The sequence below is a fragment of the Bos javanicus genome, chromosome 8 (assembly GCF_032452875.1).
Source record: "Bos javanicus breed banteng chromosome 8, ARS-OSU_banteng_1.0, whole genome shotgun sequence".
NCBI lineage: Eukaryota > Metazoa > Chordata > Mammalia > Artiodactyla > Bovidae > Bos > Bos javanicus.
In genome coordinates, this window is record NC_083875.1 from 64,281,544 (window position 1) to 64,298,029 (window position 16,486).

Genomic DNA, 16,486 nt, shown 5'->3' on the forward strand with positions numbered 1-16,486 from the left:
CGCAGGACAGACCATAGGCTGTGCAGTTGATTTCAACTTATCACTTGCTGGGCAGAATCTCCTCTGCACTCCCTCCCAGCAGCTGCAGTGAGACGCCTGCAAACCACACACACAGTGAGAATCTCCTTGCCTGTCTGATTCGTACTCTGATTGCACCTGCCTGGTCCCTAGCTCTCATCAAAGCTCCTTTCCCTCCTCTCCCACCCCTCCTCCCAGGAGCCACCAGAGGGCAGTTTTTAAAAGGATGAGCTTCTTCTCTCCTTTATCATTTACGTCTTCACACCTGGGACCTCACTTCAGTGCCTCCAACTCCCTCCCTGCTGTCTGATCCATCTCCCTTTCCTCATCACCCCCACTCACGCAGGTTCCTGCTTTTACTTGCCCTCCATCCACTTCCATTTTTCCTTTAAGGAGCTACTTCCCTCCCGCTCCCAATCCACACAATCTGACCCTAACCGACTCAGGCTCCAAAGGCAGACACACTCTGCCCTTGGGGATACAGAGATAGTCAAGGATGGGCAAGCAACCCAAGTCATTATCAATATAGCCAAGACAGGACAATGATCTTTACCCGTGGTTTTGCCAGAGCTGCTAAGAAGTAGCACACTTTCTACTGGGGTGTCTAGGTTAGTAGGAAGAAGAAGCATGAAGCTGCAGGGGGTATCCCTGCCACCTCTTGAAGAGAGCCTACCTGAAAGATGGAGTGAAACATTCCAAGGCACATGGATTTAGACATGCTTGAAGCACACCCTGGATACTTCCATTATGAGCCCACAGATGATCAGTGTTTTGGTTTTGTTTTTGCTTAAATCAGTTTGAATGGAGATTTCATCCCTTGCAACTGACAGAATTCTGATTTGTACAAGGTTCAGGGAAAGGTACATAATGGGTGGTGGAAAGGCAGCTTTACAGGTGTACATCTGTGTATGTAGACAAAACCAACCTACATTCAGAAACCACTGTATACCTTTTAGGCACATGAGCTCAGTGAAAGCAAAAATGCAAAGTACAATCAGGGAAGGGAAAGATATTTTTGACTAAAAAAACTAAAAGACACCTGACCCAGGATAGCTATAGCAATAAAGGGCACCTGCCAGGTTACCACAGAGGGAAGGGTGGGTTTCAGGACCTTTCAGGGGCTCACCCTCATCAGTGATGGTGCCACTGCTGGAGCCCCCGCTGCCCTTGGACTGCCGGTGGGATGAGGAAGAGGACACGGAGGACTCGGCCGCATGCCCCTTGGGAGAAGGAGAAGGCGTAAGGGTAGGGGAGGTGCTTTTGGAGGTAGTGGAGGTTCCAGATGGAGGCCTTTTGCTTGTCTCCAGTTTCTGCTGAAAAGAGTAAGACAAATACATAAGCCATCACCTGGAGGGCAGACATGATTCAGACACCCACCCACAACAGGGAACACGGGTGATATATGACTCAACAAGATGTCTAACCAGGACTATGAAATCTACTTCATAGAACACATGCAAAGCAGAAACCATAATATCAAAAGTTTCAGGAAACTCCTCCCCTGAGAAGAGACAGGGAAGGGGATGGAAAAAGTGGCACAAGTGGAGCCAGAAAACCCCAGTCCTAGTCCTGTCCAGATGGCGGCCAGCAGCATATCCTTGGCCGAGTCCCCTGACCTCTCACTGCCGTGCCATGCTAAGTCAGTCGTGTCTGACTCTGTGCGACCCGATGGACTGTAGCCCACCAGGCTCCTCTGTCCATGGGATGCTCCAGGCAAGAATACTGGAGTGGGGTGCCATTCCCTTCTCCCAGGGATCTACCCAACCCAGGGGTCGAACCCAGGTCTCCCACATTGCGGGCAGATTCTCTACCGTCTGAGCCACCAGGGCAAGTCCTTGAACCCACATCTCTCTGGCATCTCCTGCATTGGCAGGTGGGTTCTTTACCACTAGTGCCACCTGGGAAGCCTGGTGACTGCTCACTGACCAGCTCTAAAATGAAAGTGCGGCTTATTAACACATGTAGGCCCATTCTGCTCTGGATGTTCCTTCATCTAAACCAGTCACTTTCAACCATTCACCACAGAAGACTTACTATTTTTCCTTTGTATGTGTTGCACACAAAAAAGGCCTTTTTATTTTGAAGTACTTTTGTTTATTTTATAGAAGTACAGTTGATTCACAATATTGTGCCAGTTTTGGGTATACAGCATTAGTGATTCAGGTGGGGTTTTTCTTGCAGCTTATATTCCATTATAGGTTATTACAAGATACACAGGGATTTACTGCTTATACAGTAAATTCTTGTTACTTATCTATTTTATATGCAATAGTTTATATCTGTTAATCCCATACTAATTTGTCCCTCCCCGCCCCCTTTTGTAACCTTAAGTTTGTTTTCTATGTTTGTGAGTACTTTTAGACTTACAATTATGGGAACTAAGAAATTAACACTGGGATGATACTACCAGCTGAACTGCTGATGGGACGCAAATATCTGTAGTTGTTTCACTGATTCTTACTTGGGTCCAGGATTCATGCTGCATTGACCTATTTTGCCTTCTTGTACTCCTCCAACCTGTAATAACTCCTTGGTCTTGCCTCGTCTTTTATGACCTCGTTACTTTCGAAAAGTCCTGGTCAGATATTTGTCAGGTATTCGTAGTGGGTTTGTCCTGTTTCCTCATAATGGCAACCCACTCCAGTACTCTTGCCTGGAGAATCCCATGGAGGGAAGAGCCTGGTAGGCTACAGTCCATGGGGTCTCAAAGAGTCAGACACAACTGAGCGACTTCACTTTTCTTTATGGATCTTGAGGTTGACAACCACAGAGGTGATGGGCCATTCTCAGTGCATCACACCCGGAGGTACAAAGCACCAATACCTTATCACTGATGATGATTTAGTTAAGGTGGGGTCTGTCAGATCTCCCCATTATTAAGTTACTATTTTTCCTTTATAATCAGTAATTATCTGAGGAGACATTTTGAGCTAAATATTTTTTTTTTCCTGTTTGTCTGTTAACTTTAACATTCTCTGGTGCATCTTCTCTGGAGCAATTACTACCATGATGTTCTAATGGTGATTTATTTCTCTTATTCCTTCCACATTTATTACTTGGAATTCTGTCCAGAAGAGTTGTTCCTTCTCCCCTATTTATTTGTTCAGATCAGTATGGGCTTGTGGATATATACTCTCTGGGCTATAATCCAATACTATTGTTATGCCCTGGTCCCTTTTATTGGAGGGTGGTATTTAGATACCAAAATCTGGATGGTAGGTTGTTCATGGCTACTGGGATGTCACTCCTTCTAGGTCCTCTCAGTGAACAGAGCAAGGAAATGTATGAAGTCTACTAACCTACGCATACACATGCAGCCATACTTGGTCCTCTATCAACCTGTGTACACATGTATACTTACAAGCATGCATTCATACTGATTCATACTGATAGCTCTGACTCCAATCCAACACCCACAGGGTTAGTTCCACCATTTCCCCTATGACTCAATCTCTGAGTCTCATTATTTGTTCAACTTTAGTGTATGTGTAAAGTGTATATATACATACATATATATATACACACACACACACACGTAAAGCAGCTTCAGAATTGCTAGCCTATAACACCTACAAGGGAAAAAAAAAACCAACTAGAATACAATGCTTATGTACAGTTCTTTTGTCTTTACTCTTACAGTCTCCACTGACGTGTTTTCGCCCACCTCCTGCAGTGTAGCTGTGTCACTCACTTGTAATGCAGCTAGATCTGTTGTCACAGTCTGCACACATCCTTAGTTCCTGGTTTATTTAAAATCCACATGCAGTAAAGATAACTTCTGCGTACAATTCTTCAGGTATTGATAAATAAGTAGAGTTGTGTATCCGCCATGGAACAGTTCCATCATCCCCCAAATTGCCCTGTGCTGTCCCTTTCTAGTTAACTTTTCCCCCACTCCAATCCATGGAAATAACTGCTTTGTTTTCCATTCCTATAATTTTGCATTTCGAAGAAACTGTCATACACATGGAATCGAATAACATGTACACTTTTTTATCTGGCTCAGCATAACACTTCTAAGGTTCATTTAAGTTACTGCATGTGTCAGTGGTGTATGCTTTTCCATTGCTGAGTATATTCCATTGTATGGGCTTCCGGGTGGTGCTAGTGGTACAGAACTTGCCTGCCAGTGCAGCAGATGTAAGAGACATGGGTTCAATTCCTGGGTGGGGAAGATTCCATGGAGGCAGGTATGGCAGCCCACTCCAGTATTCTCGCCTGGAGAATCCCATGGACCAAGGAGCCTGGTAGGCTACAGTCTATAGAGTCGCACGGAGTTGGACATGACTGAAGCAACTTAGCACGCATGCACATATTCCACTGCATGGGTATTACCACAGTTGGTTTATGTGTTTACCTGTTACAGGATGTTTCTAGCTTAGGGTATTTATGAAAAACTGCTGTAAACATTCACAAACTGACTTTTGTATAAATATAATTTTTTAAAAATCTATTGGGGTAAGTATCTAGGAGAGAGGTCACATGCTCAATGTATGTGTAGTTTTATAAGAAACTGTCAAACATTTTCAAGGTGGCTGTATCATTTCTGCATTCCCATCAGCAATGAATGAGAATTCCAGTAGTTCCACATTCTCACAGCTCTTGTAACTTAAATTTTTTTTTTAATTTTAGGCAGTCTAATAACAGGTGTAGAGTGCTATTTCATTGTGGCTTTAAGTAGTATTTCCTAAATAATGATGTTGAACATTTTATCATATGTTTATATGCCATCTATATGTCTTCTCTGATGAACAAACTGTTCAGATATTTTGCCCATTTTTAAATTTGTTGGTTGTTTACTTACTGTTGAGTTTCGAGAGTTCTTTATTCTGGATACAAAACCATTATCAGATACATGATTTACAAATATTTTGCCTAGTGCGTGGCTTGTCTTTTCATTCTCTTAATGCTGTCTCTTGCAGGGCAAAAGATCTGAATTTTTATGAAGTCCAATTTAACATTTTTTCTTTTATGGATCATGCTTTTGGTACTATATCTGAAACTCCATGCCAAATTCAAAGTTACACAGATTTTCCCCTAGGAATTTTATAGTGTTTCATTTTATATTTCAGTCTATGATCTATTTTAAGTTAATCTCTGAATTCACTGTGAGATATATGTGGAGGTTCATTTTCTTGCATAGTCAATCGTCCCAGCACTATTTGTTGAAAAGACTACCTGTTCTTTGTTGAACTGCCTTTGCACCATGGTGAAAAAAAATTTAGTTGACTATTCTTGTTAGGTCTATTTTTAGCCTCTCTATTCTGTTCCAATGACCTATGTGTCTGTCCTTCCCTAATAACATACTGTTTTACAGTAAGTCTTAAAACTAGGTATTAATAGTATGATTTTTTTTCATAATTCTTTTGCTTATACTTTCTTATTGCATCTTAAAACAAATTTCAGAATCACTTTCTAGATCTCTACAAAAAGAGCTAGCTGGGATTTTAATTTGGATTATATTGAATCTATAGATCAACTGCAAAAAAAAAAACTGATACCTTAACAATATTGAGCCTTCTATTGCTCATTTAAGCTTATTTATCAATGTCTTGTGGTTTTCAACCTATAGATTCTGCACATACTTTATTAGATTTATACCTAAAGATTTCACTCTCATAATACATTTTCATATAATTTCGTTTTTATATAATACATTTCTAATGTACTGTAAATGATACTTTCAGTTTCAAATTTAAAAAGTCTAATTATTCTAATTGTTCATTGCTACTGTATAAAAATACAATTGACTTTTGTATACTGACCTCTTATCCTGAGACCCTGCTGAACTCACTTTTTAGTCCTAGGAGGGTTTGTGTAACTTTTTTGCACTTTCTGAGTAGACAAACATAACATCTAAAACTAGAGACAGTTTTATTTCTTCCTTTCCAATCTGTGTACCTTTAACCTGTTCCTTACCTTATCACACTAGCTATAGGATAGGTTTTGGTACAAAGTTGAGAGAGGCAACATCCTTGTTCCAGATCTTTGGTGAAAAGCACTCAGTCTATTATCATCAAGTACAATTCTAAGTACAGGTATTTCATATGAGGTCCAGGGAGTTCTTTTCAATTCTTAGTTTGCTGGAAGTTCTGATCATGAAATGGAGTCTGAATTTTGCCAGGTGCTTTTTCTGCATTTTATTCTTCAGTCTATTAACCTGGTGAATTATGCTAACGAAGTGCTCTTTTCCAGTATTTATCCTATTCAGTGTTCTCTGAACTTCCTGGACCTGTGGTTTGGCATCTGTAATTAATTGGGGGAGAAATTCTTGGCCATTAAATATATATATATTCCTTATGCCCCACCATTCTCTCTCTCTCTTCAGGGGTTCCAATTACCTGTATGAGAGCATTTGTTACTATCTTACAACTTTGGGGTGCTCGGCTTTTGTTTTTGCTTTGACTTCTTTACTTCATGTTTCAGTTTGGGTAATTTCTATTGCCCTATCTTCAGGTTCATTGATTCCTTCCTTGGCTGTGTCAAGGAAAGAATCTTTCTACTGAGGAGACCATCAGAGGCATTCCTCATCTCTGTGTTTTTTATTTCTAACATTTCCATTTGGCTCCTATAGTTTCCATTTCTCTGATAAAATTGCTACTCATAGGAGTCTGCATGCTGTTCAGATTGTCCACTAGAGCCTTCAGCATATTAATTGTAGTTCTTTTAAACTTCCTGTTATATAATTCCAACACCTGTTTCACATCTACATCAGATTCTAATGACTGCCTTGTTTGTTGGGAGTCTGGTGTTTCTTGCCTTTTTACATGTCTTATAGTTTATGTTAAAAATTGGACATCTCATATAGGACAGTAGAGACCAAGATAAATAGTTTTCATGCCTAGAAATGGGTACACCTTTCCTTCTGCTAAGCCTTTAATGTTCCTTCTTGCTAACTACATCCCAAACAGAAGTCCCTTTCTTAGACTCGAAAAAACTTTGTCAATAAGCTGTCTATATTATTAATGGATTCTTCCTTCTGCTTTTTTTGTAAAGACAGCCATTCCATAATAAAGCTTCTGATTAAGCCGGAGACAACTGGGATATCCCTACAAAACAGATTCTATTTCAGTCAAGGGCAAATAAACACAATACTCCAGGCCTATAGGCAACATTATTGGGGAGGAGGCAGGTAAATATAAGATTTGGGGTGCTCTGAAATATTTGAACTATCCCTTTCATCTCCAGTGTGGCAGATTAATCATGTCGTGGCATCATCTCCGCCCTTCCTGTACCTATACTCTTTGCTACATAACTGTGTGGTCTCCTGCAGTGGGTGTGATGACTTGCTTAAACTTCATTGGTTTTCAACTAATGCCTTTGACTGTTGCCATGAGAACATGTCCAAACTTGTGGACACGCATGGACCCACTGTTCTGATCACCCAACAGTCAAACATGTAAGAGATCCCCTCAGTCCAGAAGCACTGCCTAGCTAAGTCCAGACCAGGCTGCCCAGCCACAGATGTGCAATGTAAGAAATGCGTTGTTTTCAACCACTGTGCTTTTGGGTGGGAACAGAAAGCTGATATTCCCAGGGGGCCTTTGGGCTTTCTGAGATCTGGGAAGTGAAGCACACTCTGGCCCCACCCCATCTCCACTCTGTATCTGCTAAGGCACACTTCACGTCAGAAGTCATGCCTTAGAAATATTCTACCACTGCAGTGTGCTTGGTTTAAGCAAAGTGCAAAACCCAGAATCATCAGGCTCATATTTTGAATACTAATTTCTAATTCTCCCTTAGGGAGTCTTTGAAAAGCACTTTATGTCTCCATTTTGCTGCTAGAGCCTTTGACAGAAAGCCCACTCCTGTGTCCTTTGATTTAGGGCAGTGATTTCTAAGAACTTGGGCTGGGCTGGCAGCAACACTCTCAGAAGAGAAAAACAGATTCCTCAGACCCTACCCTGAGAGTCTCATTTAGTTAAGCTGTGTGGAACCCAGAAATCTGAGTTTTTAAGTAGCTCCCCAAGTTTACAGCATATTCTTATGCTAGAAATATCAGGTGATCATTGAACTGGATTGTTTCTCCAGTTTTCTGTTGCCTGAATGCATCTTCTGACACAATTCCCTCTCATCAGAACACACTTGTACATACCTTAAATATGACAGGTGCGTCCAGGTGATGCAATGGTTAATATAATTTATAACTTAGATGCCTCCCTATTTCCAACACCAGTGAGAGGAAGCTAACAATACATAACACATCTAATAAGACCATCAAAACAGAAACAGAAAATTTTACACAGAGAAGAGAAACAGAGAAGAGGAAAACTATGTGAAAATTCTAGAGTAGCAGATTTACTGTAATGAGTAGCTGAGTTTCCTAGCAGCAAAGGCAAAAAGAGAAATATGCTAATTACAGAATTTTTACTATTGGATGAAATAAAACATATTGAAATATCAATAGACATTTTGTACCTAGCGCTGAATTCTAAAAGGAACTTAATTTCATAAATCCTAGTACACAAGTAATTTTGAACATAATAGAAAATATGCTAACATATACAGAGATTTTTTTTTTTTTGGAGCTACACTGTAAATAAAATAATTATATAAGACCAATTGCATAAGGGACTTTGAATAACAAAGAAAGCTGTATAACTAACAACGGTTGGACAGAAAACAAAGACTATTTCTCATATATCCATTACGATATTAATCTCTGAAAGCACTTCTGGGCAAAGGTCCAAGGCTGAGGCCTTCAGATGATCTAACTTTTCCCCGGGAGAAAGTTAAGACATCTAGAAAATAAAATGAAAAGTGGGGTTGTGCCTTCTGAGAGGACTTGGGGTCCTCTCAGAAGAGGGAATGGGCTATGACACCCCTATGGAGAATCCAGGGAGCCACCTGTTAAAGGAGCCAGTTCATGTTCATGACTAGGACCCACACTCTGGGGCTTACTCCATTAATCAACCCAGGTGGAGGGACTAAGGAGGTGGAGGGGGCAGATTCTGAAGATACTGGGAGACCCCCATTCCCTGAGGCATGTGGGGTCTCTCATCCATTGCAAACCCCACAGGTGCTAACAATGTGGTGACTACTCTGTGCTTGCACACTAACTGCTCTGTGCTTGGATGCTAAGTTGCTTCAGCCGTGTCTGACTCTTTGCAACCCGATGGACTGTAGCCCATCAGGCTCCTCGGTCCATGGAACTCTCCAGGCAAGAATACTGGAGTGGGTTGTCACACCCTCCTCCAGGGGATCTTCCCAACCCAGGGATCGAACCCACGTCTCTCATGTCTTCTGCATTGGCAGGCGGGTTCTTTACCCCTAGGGCCACCTAAGAAGCCCGGTAACTGCTCTGGGGCTCATTAATGGAGGCAGATGAGTCCTCAGCTCTGTCCTGCTCACCATCCTTCCTATAGCTCCTTTCCTATGCCACACATTCACCTCTGGAGCCCTGCACGTGCCATCACCTCACCCTGGGACAGTCTCACCCCATCCCACCCTTGACCCTTTCACCTTGCCCTTCAGATCTCCATTGCAATGTCAGTGGTGCCCTCAAGAATGGCAAGGACACATGCCCCATAGCACCCTCCCTTCTCCATAAGACACACTGCTGTGTCTGTAGTGACACCAAGAGAACAGTCACCAACCCCTTCATTCACTGCTGGATCCTCACTGCTGGAAGTGAGCTAAGAGCAGATACTCCAAAGATGTCGCTAGTGGAAGGATAAGGTAGGAGGGTGATTACTGCTACAACTGTCAACAGTAACCCCCGACACTTACACAGGTGTACCAGGTACCAGCCCCATTCTAAATGCTAAAATGTGAGGCTGAGATTAGAACCCAGGCAGTTGCTCCTGAAACCACTAGGAACCCTTTTTCTCTAAATCAACAAACAAAAACGTGTTGTGTGAGACTGGATGACCAGCACAGGGCTGTGAACCTGGTGCTCACCCCAGCAGCACCCCATACCTCTGCACCCGTCCCACCTGGAGGTATCTTGGGGGAGGTGAACACGCGTGCACACGACACCAACGGCATGGGGTGTGATCTTGGAAACCACCCTTCTTGGAAAGCCCAAGGGCAGCCGGATGGAAGGTTTAGTCTGTCCCATGACAGCGGCACTGCCCGCACTCCCCAGGGTGTCAACGGTGCTAGGACAGGACCTACAAGCATCAGAGGAGGAGACGGAAACAGAACAAGCACCTTGCCACCAGGAACACTGCCGCCTGCCGGGGAGACCGGGAGTTCAGACGGGCTGGAGCTGGGCGCTGGCCCAACAGGACTTGACCGATGGCTGGGCTTCTGCTCAGATAATCCAGCTGCTTTTTTCCTCTGGGCAGCGATCTGGGAGAGGACACTGTCTATGCTGCCACCTGAGGAAAGAGGAATAGGAATGACTGCCAAGGTCCAAAGCACTGCACCGTGGGCAGTGGATGTCAGGGGCTGACCCAGCTGAGCCGAAACCACATCGCCCAGACCATCCTCTGGCTCTGGGTCACGGCTGACCAGAGGACTGCGTATGACAACTGGCAGGTGGACAGGCCACCGAGGCTCCAGTTTCTGCTCACTTTCCACCACACCATGGCCAACTCAGCCTTCAGCAGGCCAGACACCAGGCCAGCCCTGGGTTACCACAGCAGCCCCTCCCAGTGCCCTCTAACAGCCACACACATTGCCCCACCAGGGCTCCTCCAACACCATCCAACACCCTCCCCAGCTCTGCATTCTGAACCTCACATCCCCAGCTACTCCCACAGCTGTGTCAATAGCCTTCTCACTCCATAACATTCAGGGGCTCGGCTTCCTTGCTTGACTCCTGATTGCCACGTTCCCTCTCCCTGTTTCTCCAAACCTATCAGCAACCTTGAATTATGATGAAGGGAAAGGGGAAAATGATAATATCCAGGGCTAGGGAGGGCATCAGAGGGGGAACACTGATAACTACGATTTACAGGGCACTGACCAGGTGTCAGGCACTGCTGGAAATATTTTACATGTATAAACAGGGCCGTTCTGGAAGGCAAAATGGAAAGCTTCAAAAACAGGCAAACCCATTGACCCTGTCACCCTGATTCAAAGGCACTTACATTAAGCAAATCACTAAGCAAGTGTGTAAGCCCAGTGCTCTGAAGCCATTACTTAGAGTGGGATCTACAGGAGCAAAAATCTGGAACAGCCTCAGTGTTCAACAAGAGGGAACTGGTTAATTAAAATTGTGACACCTCACATGAGTGGAAGGCTGTTTGGTTATTTAAAAGATGCTGTCCACAGGGAACTCTATTCAATGTTATGTGGCAGCCTGGATGAGAAGGGAGTTTGGGAGAGAATGGATATATGCATGTGTATGGCTGAGTCCCTTTCAGGCTGTCCACCTGAACATATCACAACATTGTTAACTGGCTATGTGCTAAGTCACTTCAGTTGTGTCCAACTCTTTGCAACCCTATGGACTGTAGCCCACCAGGCTCTTCTGTCCATGGGATTCTCCAAGCAAGATTACTGGAGTGGGTTGTCATGCCCTCCTTCAGTGCTGCTGCTGCTGCTGCTAAGTCGCTTCAGTCATGTCCGACTCTGTGCGATCCCATAGATGGCAGCCCGCCAGGCTCCCCTGTCCCTGGGATCCTCCAGGCAAGAACACTGGAGTCGCCATTTCCTTCTCCAGTGCGTGAAAGTGAAAAGTGAAAGTGAAGCCACTCAGTTGTGTCCAACTCTTAGCGACCCCACGGACTGGCAGCCCACCAGGCTCCTCCATCCATGGGATTTTCCAGGCAAGAGTGCTGGAGTGGGGTGCCATTGCCTTCAGTGCTACTTCAATATAAAATAAAAAGTTTAGAAAATGAAAGAATCTGTAGATACACGTGCATTGGCATAAAAAGGTGGTTACAACATGGAAACAGGCACAGAGAGGGAAAAGGTTACAAAGCAGAGTATACTCAGAAGTCAGCCTGCCTGCGCGTGGGCCTGGCTCTGCTGTTTCACCGCTGTGTGACTCTGGCTGAGTTAATTGAACTCCCCTGAGCTCCAGTTCCCCCTTCTGGACTCTGGGGAGGCTACCTCACAGGTTGTTGGAAGACTGAAGGAGATAATCCACTTAAAGGGCACTGTGCCTGGCACACACTAAGTGCTCAAAAACTTATTCTTCTTTCAGAAAGAAGCGAAATGTACCTTGCAAGATATACATCAAAATGTTAACAATGATTCCTAGTGGGTGATATTATACTTTTTTTTGCCTTTTGCTTTAGCTGGTTTTCAAGCTTTCCCACAAGAAGCATGCATTACATTCCTATGATGGCATAAAGCATGGTGCCTTCCTGCAAAGCTCGATTTACTTAATCCTGGATGCCCTAGGAGAAGACTAGAAAGTACCCTGTAACCAGCCACATTACCTTTTTCCATATTCTGTTTTGTTTTTTTACAGCATTTACTATTCTCAGATTAAAAAAAAAAAAATTGCCAGGCAAGAATACTGGAGCAGGATGCCATTTCCTTCTTCAAGGGATCTTCCTGGATCAGGGAGTGAACCCACGTCTCTTGCATCCTCTGCATTGGCAGGTGGGTTCTTTACCACTAGCATCACCTCGAAAACCCCCACTTAAACATCTATTCAAAATTATCTGTTTGCACCAGAATACAACTTCCTACAAAACTGACTTTTAATTTTTTATTGCTACATGTTCTATCACCTAGACTTTGGCTTATATCTAATAAGTGGCCAGTAATATTTTCTGAAAGAATATGGTAAATAAATGTAATGACTGAAAACAAGTAAACTTAAAGAGAAGGAAAGTATGCCATAAGCCCAAAATAACGATAGGGCAAATGGCTTTGAGTTTTAATTGTCACCTCCTTGCTGTGTACTCCTGGGCAAATCCATTAACCACTCTGAGCTTCAGTTCCTTCATTTGTTCATTGAAGAATCAGGATGAGAAGATACCTAAGGTTTAACCTTCAAGGATTTTAAACACCACAAAAACACTATTCATTTCTCTTAGTTTCTTGCAAAATTTTCTAACAAAATAGACCATTACAGACTATCTCTTCCCTTACCACTCCCCACTTCCTTTGCCCTAAGAAACTGCATAAAACAGACTCGGATTGTGAATTCACTGAAAAATCCTTTAGGCACATCAAGGAGAAAGACAGCGCGCATGCAGTGGTCTCAAGGACTGTCTGCAGTTCACACCCTCAACCCTAAGTGATCTTCCTACGTTCCTGGAGTGGGCTGCCTGGGTACCCACCTGAGCGGTTATGCAGCTCCCCACCATGCCTGCTCATGCCTCCTCCCCCACTAGAGCCACCAGAGGAATGAGGTGAGTGGTTGAAGTTTCCAGAATTGGCGGGAGAGGCTGGGCTTCTGGAGAGAGATGGAAATTTAACTGGCCTGACGAGAGTCTGCAAGAATAAGGCAGATATGGCAGTTAGGGTGTGCTGTTCATTCCATCTGACACACAGGTCATGATGGGGAGGGCCCTGGAGTTCAGCTGGCCCATTCTAGCCGATCCTTGCTCAGCCTGCGAGGAGGCCCCCAAGGGATGGGAGTGCACACCTACCTGCTGACAACTCGACCAACCACTAGCTCAGGCTAAGCACCTGTGACACCACTTCCCACAGGTCACCCACCTCCTCCCATGTGGTGGACTTAACATAAACCCACTCTGACTCTTTTAAACACTTCCAGGCACCAGGGCCTTGGTCTCCAACTAGTGATTTGGCATGACAACAGTCCAGGAAGGCAGCAGCAAGCACCAGGGGGTCAGACAGAGATGGGGGCTCTGAGTGGCTCCTGTCACTCAGCACAAAGCAGCAGGGTCAGGGTCTAAGTCCCTGAATCTCCATTGTCTACAGTCTGCTCGTGTGGGTATCAGCTCCCACATTGAGAGGGACCGCCTCAGTGCATCACAGCAACACACTGAGGGCCAGCAGGTCAGAAACCACCATGGTCAGAAGGACAGAAGTCACACTCTGGTTGCAAGAAAACTCTAGGAGCACACAGAGCGGTCTCCAGTGTTGGAGTCTGGTCCTGAACCTGTGCGATAATGTGGTGTGGAGCCTGATTAAAGCCAAGAACCTGATTTTGGGTCCCAGCATCCTCAACCCCACTTGGCTCAGTGACCTTCAGCAACTACCTCTGTTCTCTGGGTTGTTGGTTGATCTATTAAAGGGAACATTGGGTTAGATCAGATCTTCAACCTGTGTTCCTCAGAGGTCCAGGATTCCAGGGAGAGGGGCTTCCACTTTCGTTCACTCTAATCTGCTTACATATTTAATTCCTTTGTAGGGTTTCATTAGACAAAGGAGTATCACTCACTTAAAATAAAAAGCTACAGCCCCCCTAGATCAGAAGGGATCTGAGGTCCCTCTGCCTGCAATCCATCACGACATCAGAGAGTAGTAGATGAAACGTCGAAGTGTGTGAACTGGACAACTTACACTGTCCGTGCTCCCTCCACCCGCGGGGTGGCCTCTGCCGGCTCTCTGAGGCAGCACAGTCTTCATGGGGTCTGCCTTCCCATTGTGACATGTCCGGGACCGATCCGAGCTCCACAGCTCAAAGCTGGAAGGGGGCAAGAAAGGGGGGATGACTGCCTTCAGCTTGTCGCTCGGGAGTCTGGTGAAGGGGGCTCCATTTCGAAGCTGAAAAAGACAGGCTGTGGGTTAGGCAAGCCCCAGGAGGGCTCCTAGCTCTGGGAAGAAGACTCCAGGTCTCCCCTGCTTCTCAGAGAATGGCAGCACCCCCGAATCCCATCCCCCACCACAGCCAAGCCAGAAACCCACGTGATGTTCTCAGCTCTCCTCCCAGCAAGTGAGTGATACCCTCGTCTGCTCTGCTCCACAACCCCAGGTTCTCTTGGGTCTGTGCACAGCAACAAGACTAGCACAGGGGGAGAGGCTGCAGAGAGCCATGGGGGAGTCTAGAAGTGCTAGGTGTGCTGTGCTGGAAGAGGGCCCTGCAGACCAAGGGAATGGAATGCAGGAAGGACTGGAGACAAGAGGAGCAAGACCAGTGTGCAGAACAGCCAGGAGGCTGGTGTGGCCAGAGCCGGGGTTCCAGGAGGCGGGGATGAGGGCACTGGCAGGCCCAGGCTGGCTCTCTGCAAGCCCAGCAGACACCCCCATCCCCCATCCCACCACCTCCTTCCTGCTCTAGCCACACCTCCCACTGCTGACATTTTTAACTGCAATTTTATTTTAAGTTTTGAAAATGCGATTTGGGGTCAGTATAAAATCCACACCATGATAACTGGTGGATCATCAAGGAAAAGCTTTCACGTGGTCCACAGTAACTTTAATTAATAAAAGACAGTGAACTTGGTGCCAGATGGTTCTTTGCAGGGAAGGGCATCCCACAGCTAAACCTGCCTCGGGAGCCAGGCAGGCGGGCATCTCCGCAAGGATGGCTGCAAACGCCTACTCAGCAGAGCACCCTGGCCATCCTCCATCTGCCACCAGGCAGGTGGGCACACCGCCGCCCTCTACAGGGCATAAGGAGGTGGGACAGGAGAGCAACAAGATGGGAAGTGGGGAGCCTCCTGGGTTCCCATCCAGGCACTGTCCTTCTTTTCTGAGAGTCCGTGAATAAGGGCCGACCCCTCTGGACCTCAACAACTTCATCGGCATAAGGATAATTCATCAGAGCTGTGAAAACAAAAACTAGGAACCCCAAAGTCCAGCAGGTCAATCTTGGATAAAGAGATGATGGAATGTTACATCATTTAATCATTGGATGCGTTGGGGCCAAAGAGTGTTTCTGACACAGAAAAGATGGTCATGACAAACTGTTAATACAGCAGGTTCAGCACAATGGGGGAAGATAACAGTGCATCACCGGCTCAATGGACATGAACTTGGGCAAACTCCGGGAGACAGTGATAGGGAGGTCTGGCGTGCCACAGTCCATGAGGTCAGAGTTGGACATGACTTAGAGACTGAACAACAATAAAAGTGCCTGACCTGGCATGGTTTTTTGGGATATAGGTGAGTGAATATATGCAAACTGCAACAAATACTTAATAAGCATTTGGCTGGTACATATTTAGTGCTGTGCTAAGTATTTGTTTATTATATATAGCATGATATCATATTCACAGATACAAAAAAATGACTAGGAAAAATACTCAAAAGATATATGCCACAAAATGTCAATCATGATTATATCTGGATGTGTGACCAAGGGCAATTTTTTCTTTATACTTTACTGCATCTTCCAAAAATTCAATAAGATCATTTCTGTCTACATACTGAAAGCAATTATTGCTATTTAATAACATTATCCAATGTTGTAAGTCCCACGGTCAGTGTGCAGATACCAATTTATACCTATCTCACAGCAGGGCAGAGCAGACAGACCCCATCAGGGCCCCAAAGATCCTGGGGTAGCTTAGTTCTTTGGGGGCACCTCTGCTTCCTTCTTCTCTCCAACACTGCCCTCTCCTGGCCAGCCTCCAGATTAGGGCCTCAGAGTTAAAGGGACTTGAGCCCAACTCCAACCAGGAGACTCTCATTTCAGAGAAGAGAAATG

General features: G+C 45.0%; 1 protein-coding gene across 2 annotated transcripts in view; it reads right to left on the reverse strand.

Moving 5' to 3' along the window:
- Window positions 1-16,486, reverse strand: part of ANKS6 (ankyrin repeat and sterile alpha motif domain containing 6) — a 54,776-nt gene that overhangs the window by 18,372 nt on the left and 19,918 nt on the right. Inside the window, exons 9-12 of one of the 2 annotated variants that reach the window (XM_061425781.1) lie at window positions 14,398-14,601; window positions 13,206-13,359; window positions 10,171-10,340; window positions 1,145-1,331 (exon numbers count right to left, since the gene is read on the reverse strand). In XM_061425781.1, the coding sequence (XP_061281765.1) occupies window positions 1,145-1,331; window positions 10,171-10,340; window positions 13,206-13,359; window positions 14,398-14,601 (715 nt within the window). The remainder of the gene's footprint in view (window positions 1-1,144; window positions 1,332-10,170; window positions 10,341-13,205; window positions 13,360-14,397; window positions 14,602-16,486) is intronic. The other variant, XM_061425782.1, reaches the window with a different exon arrangement.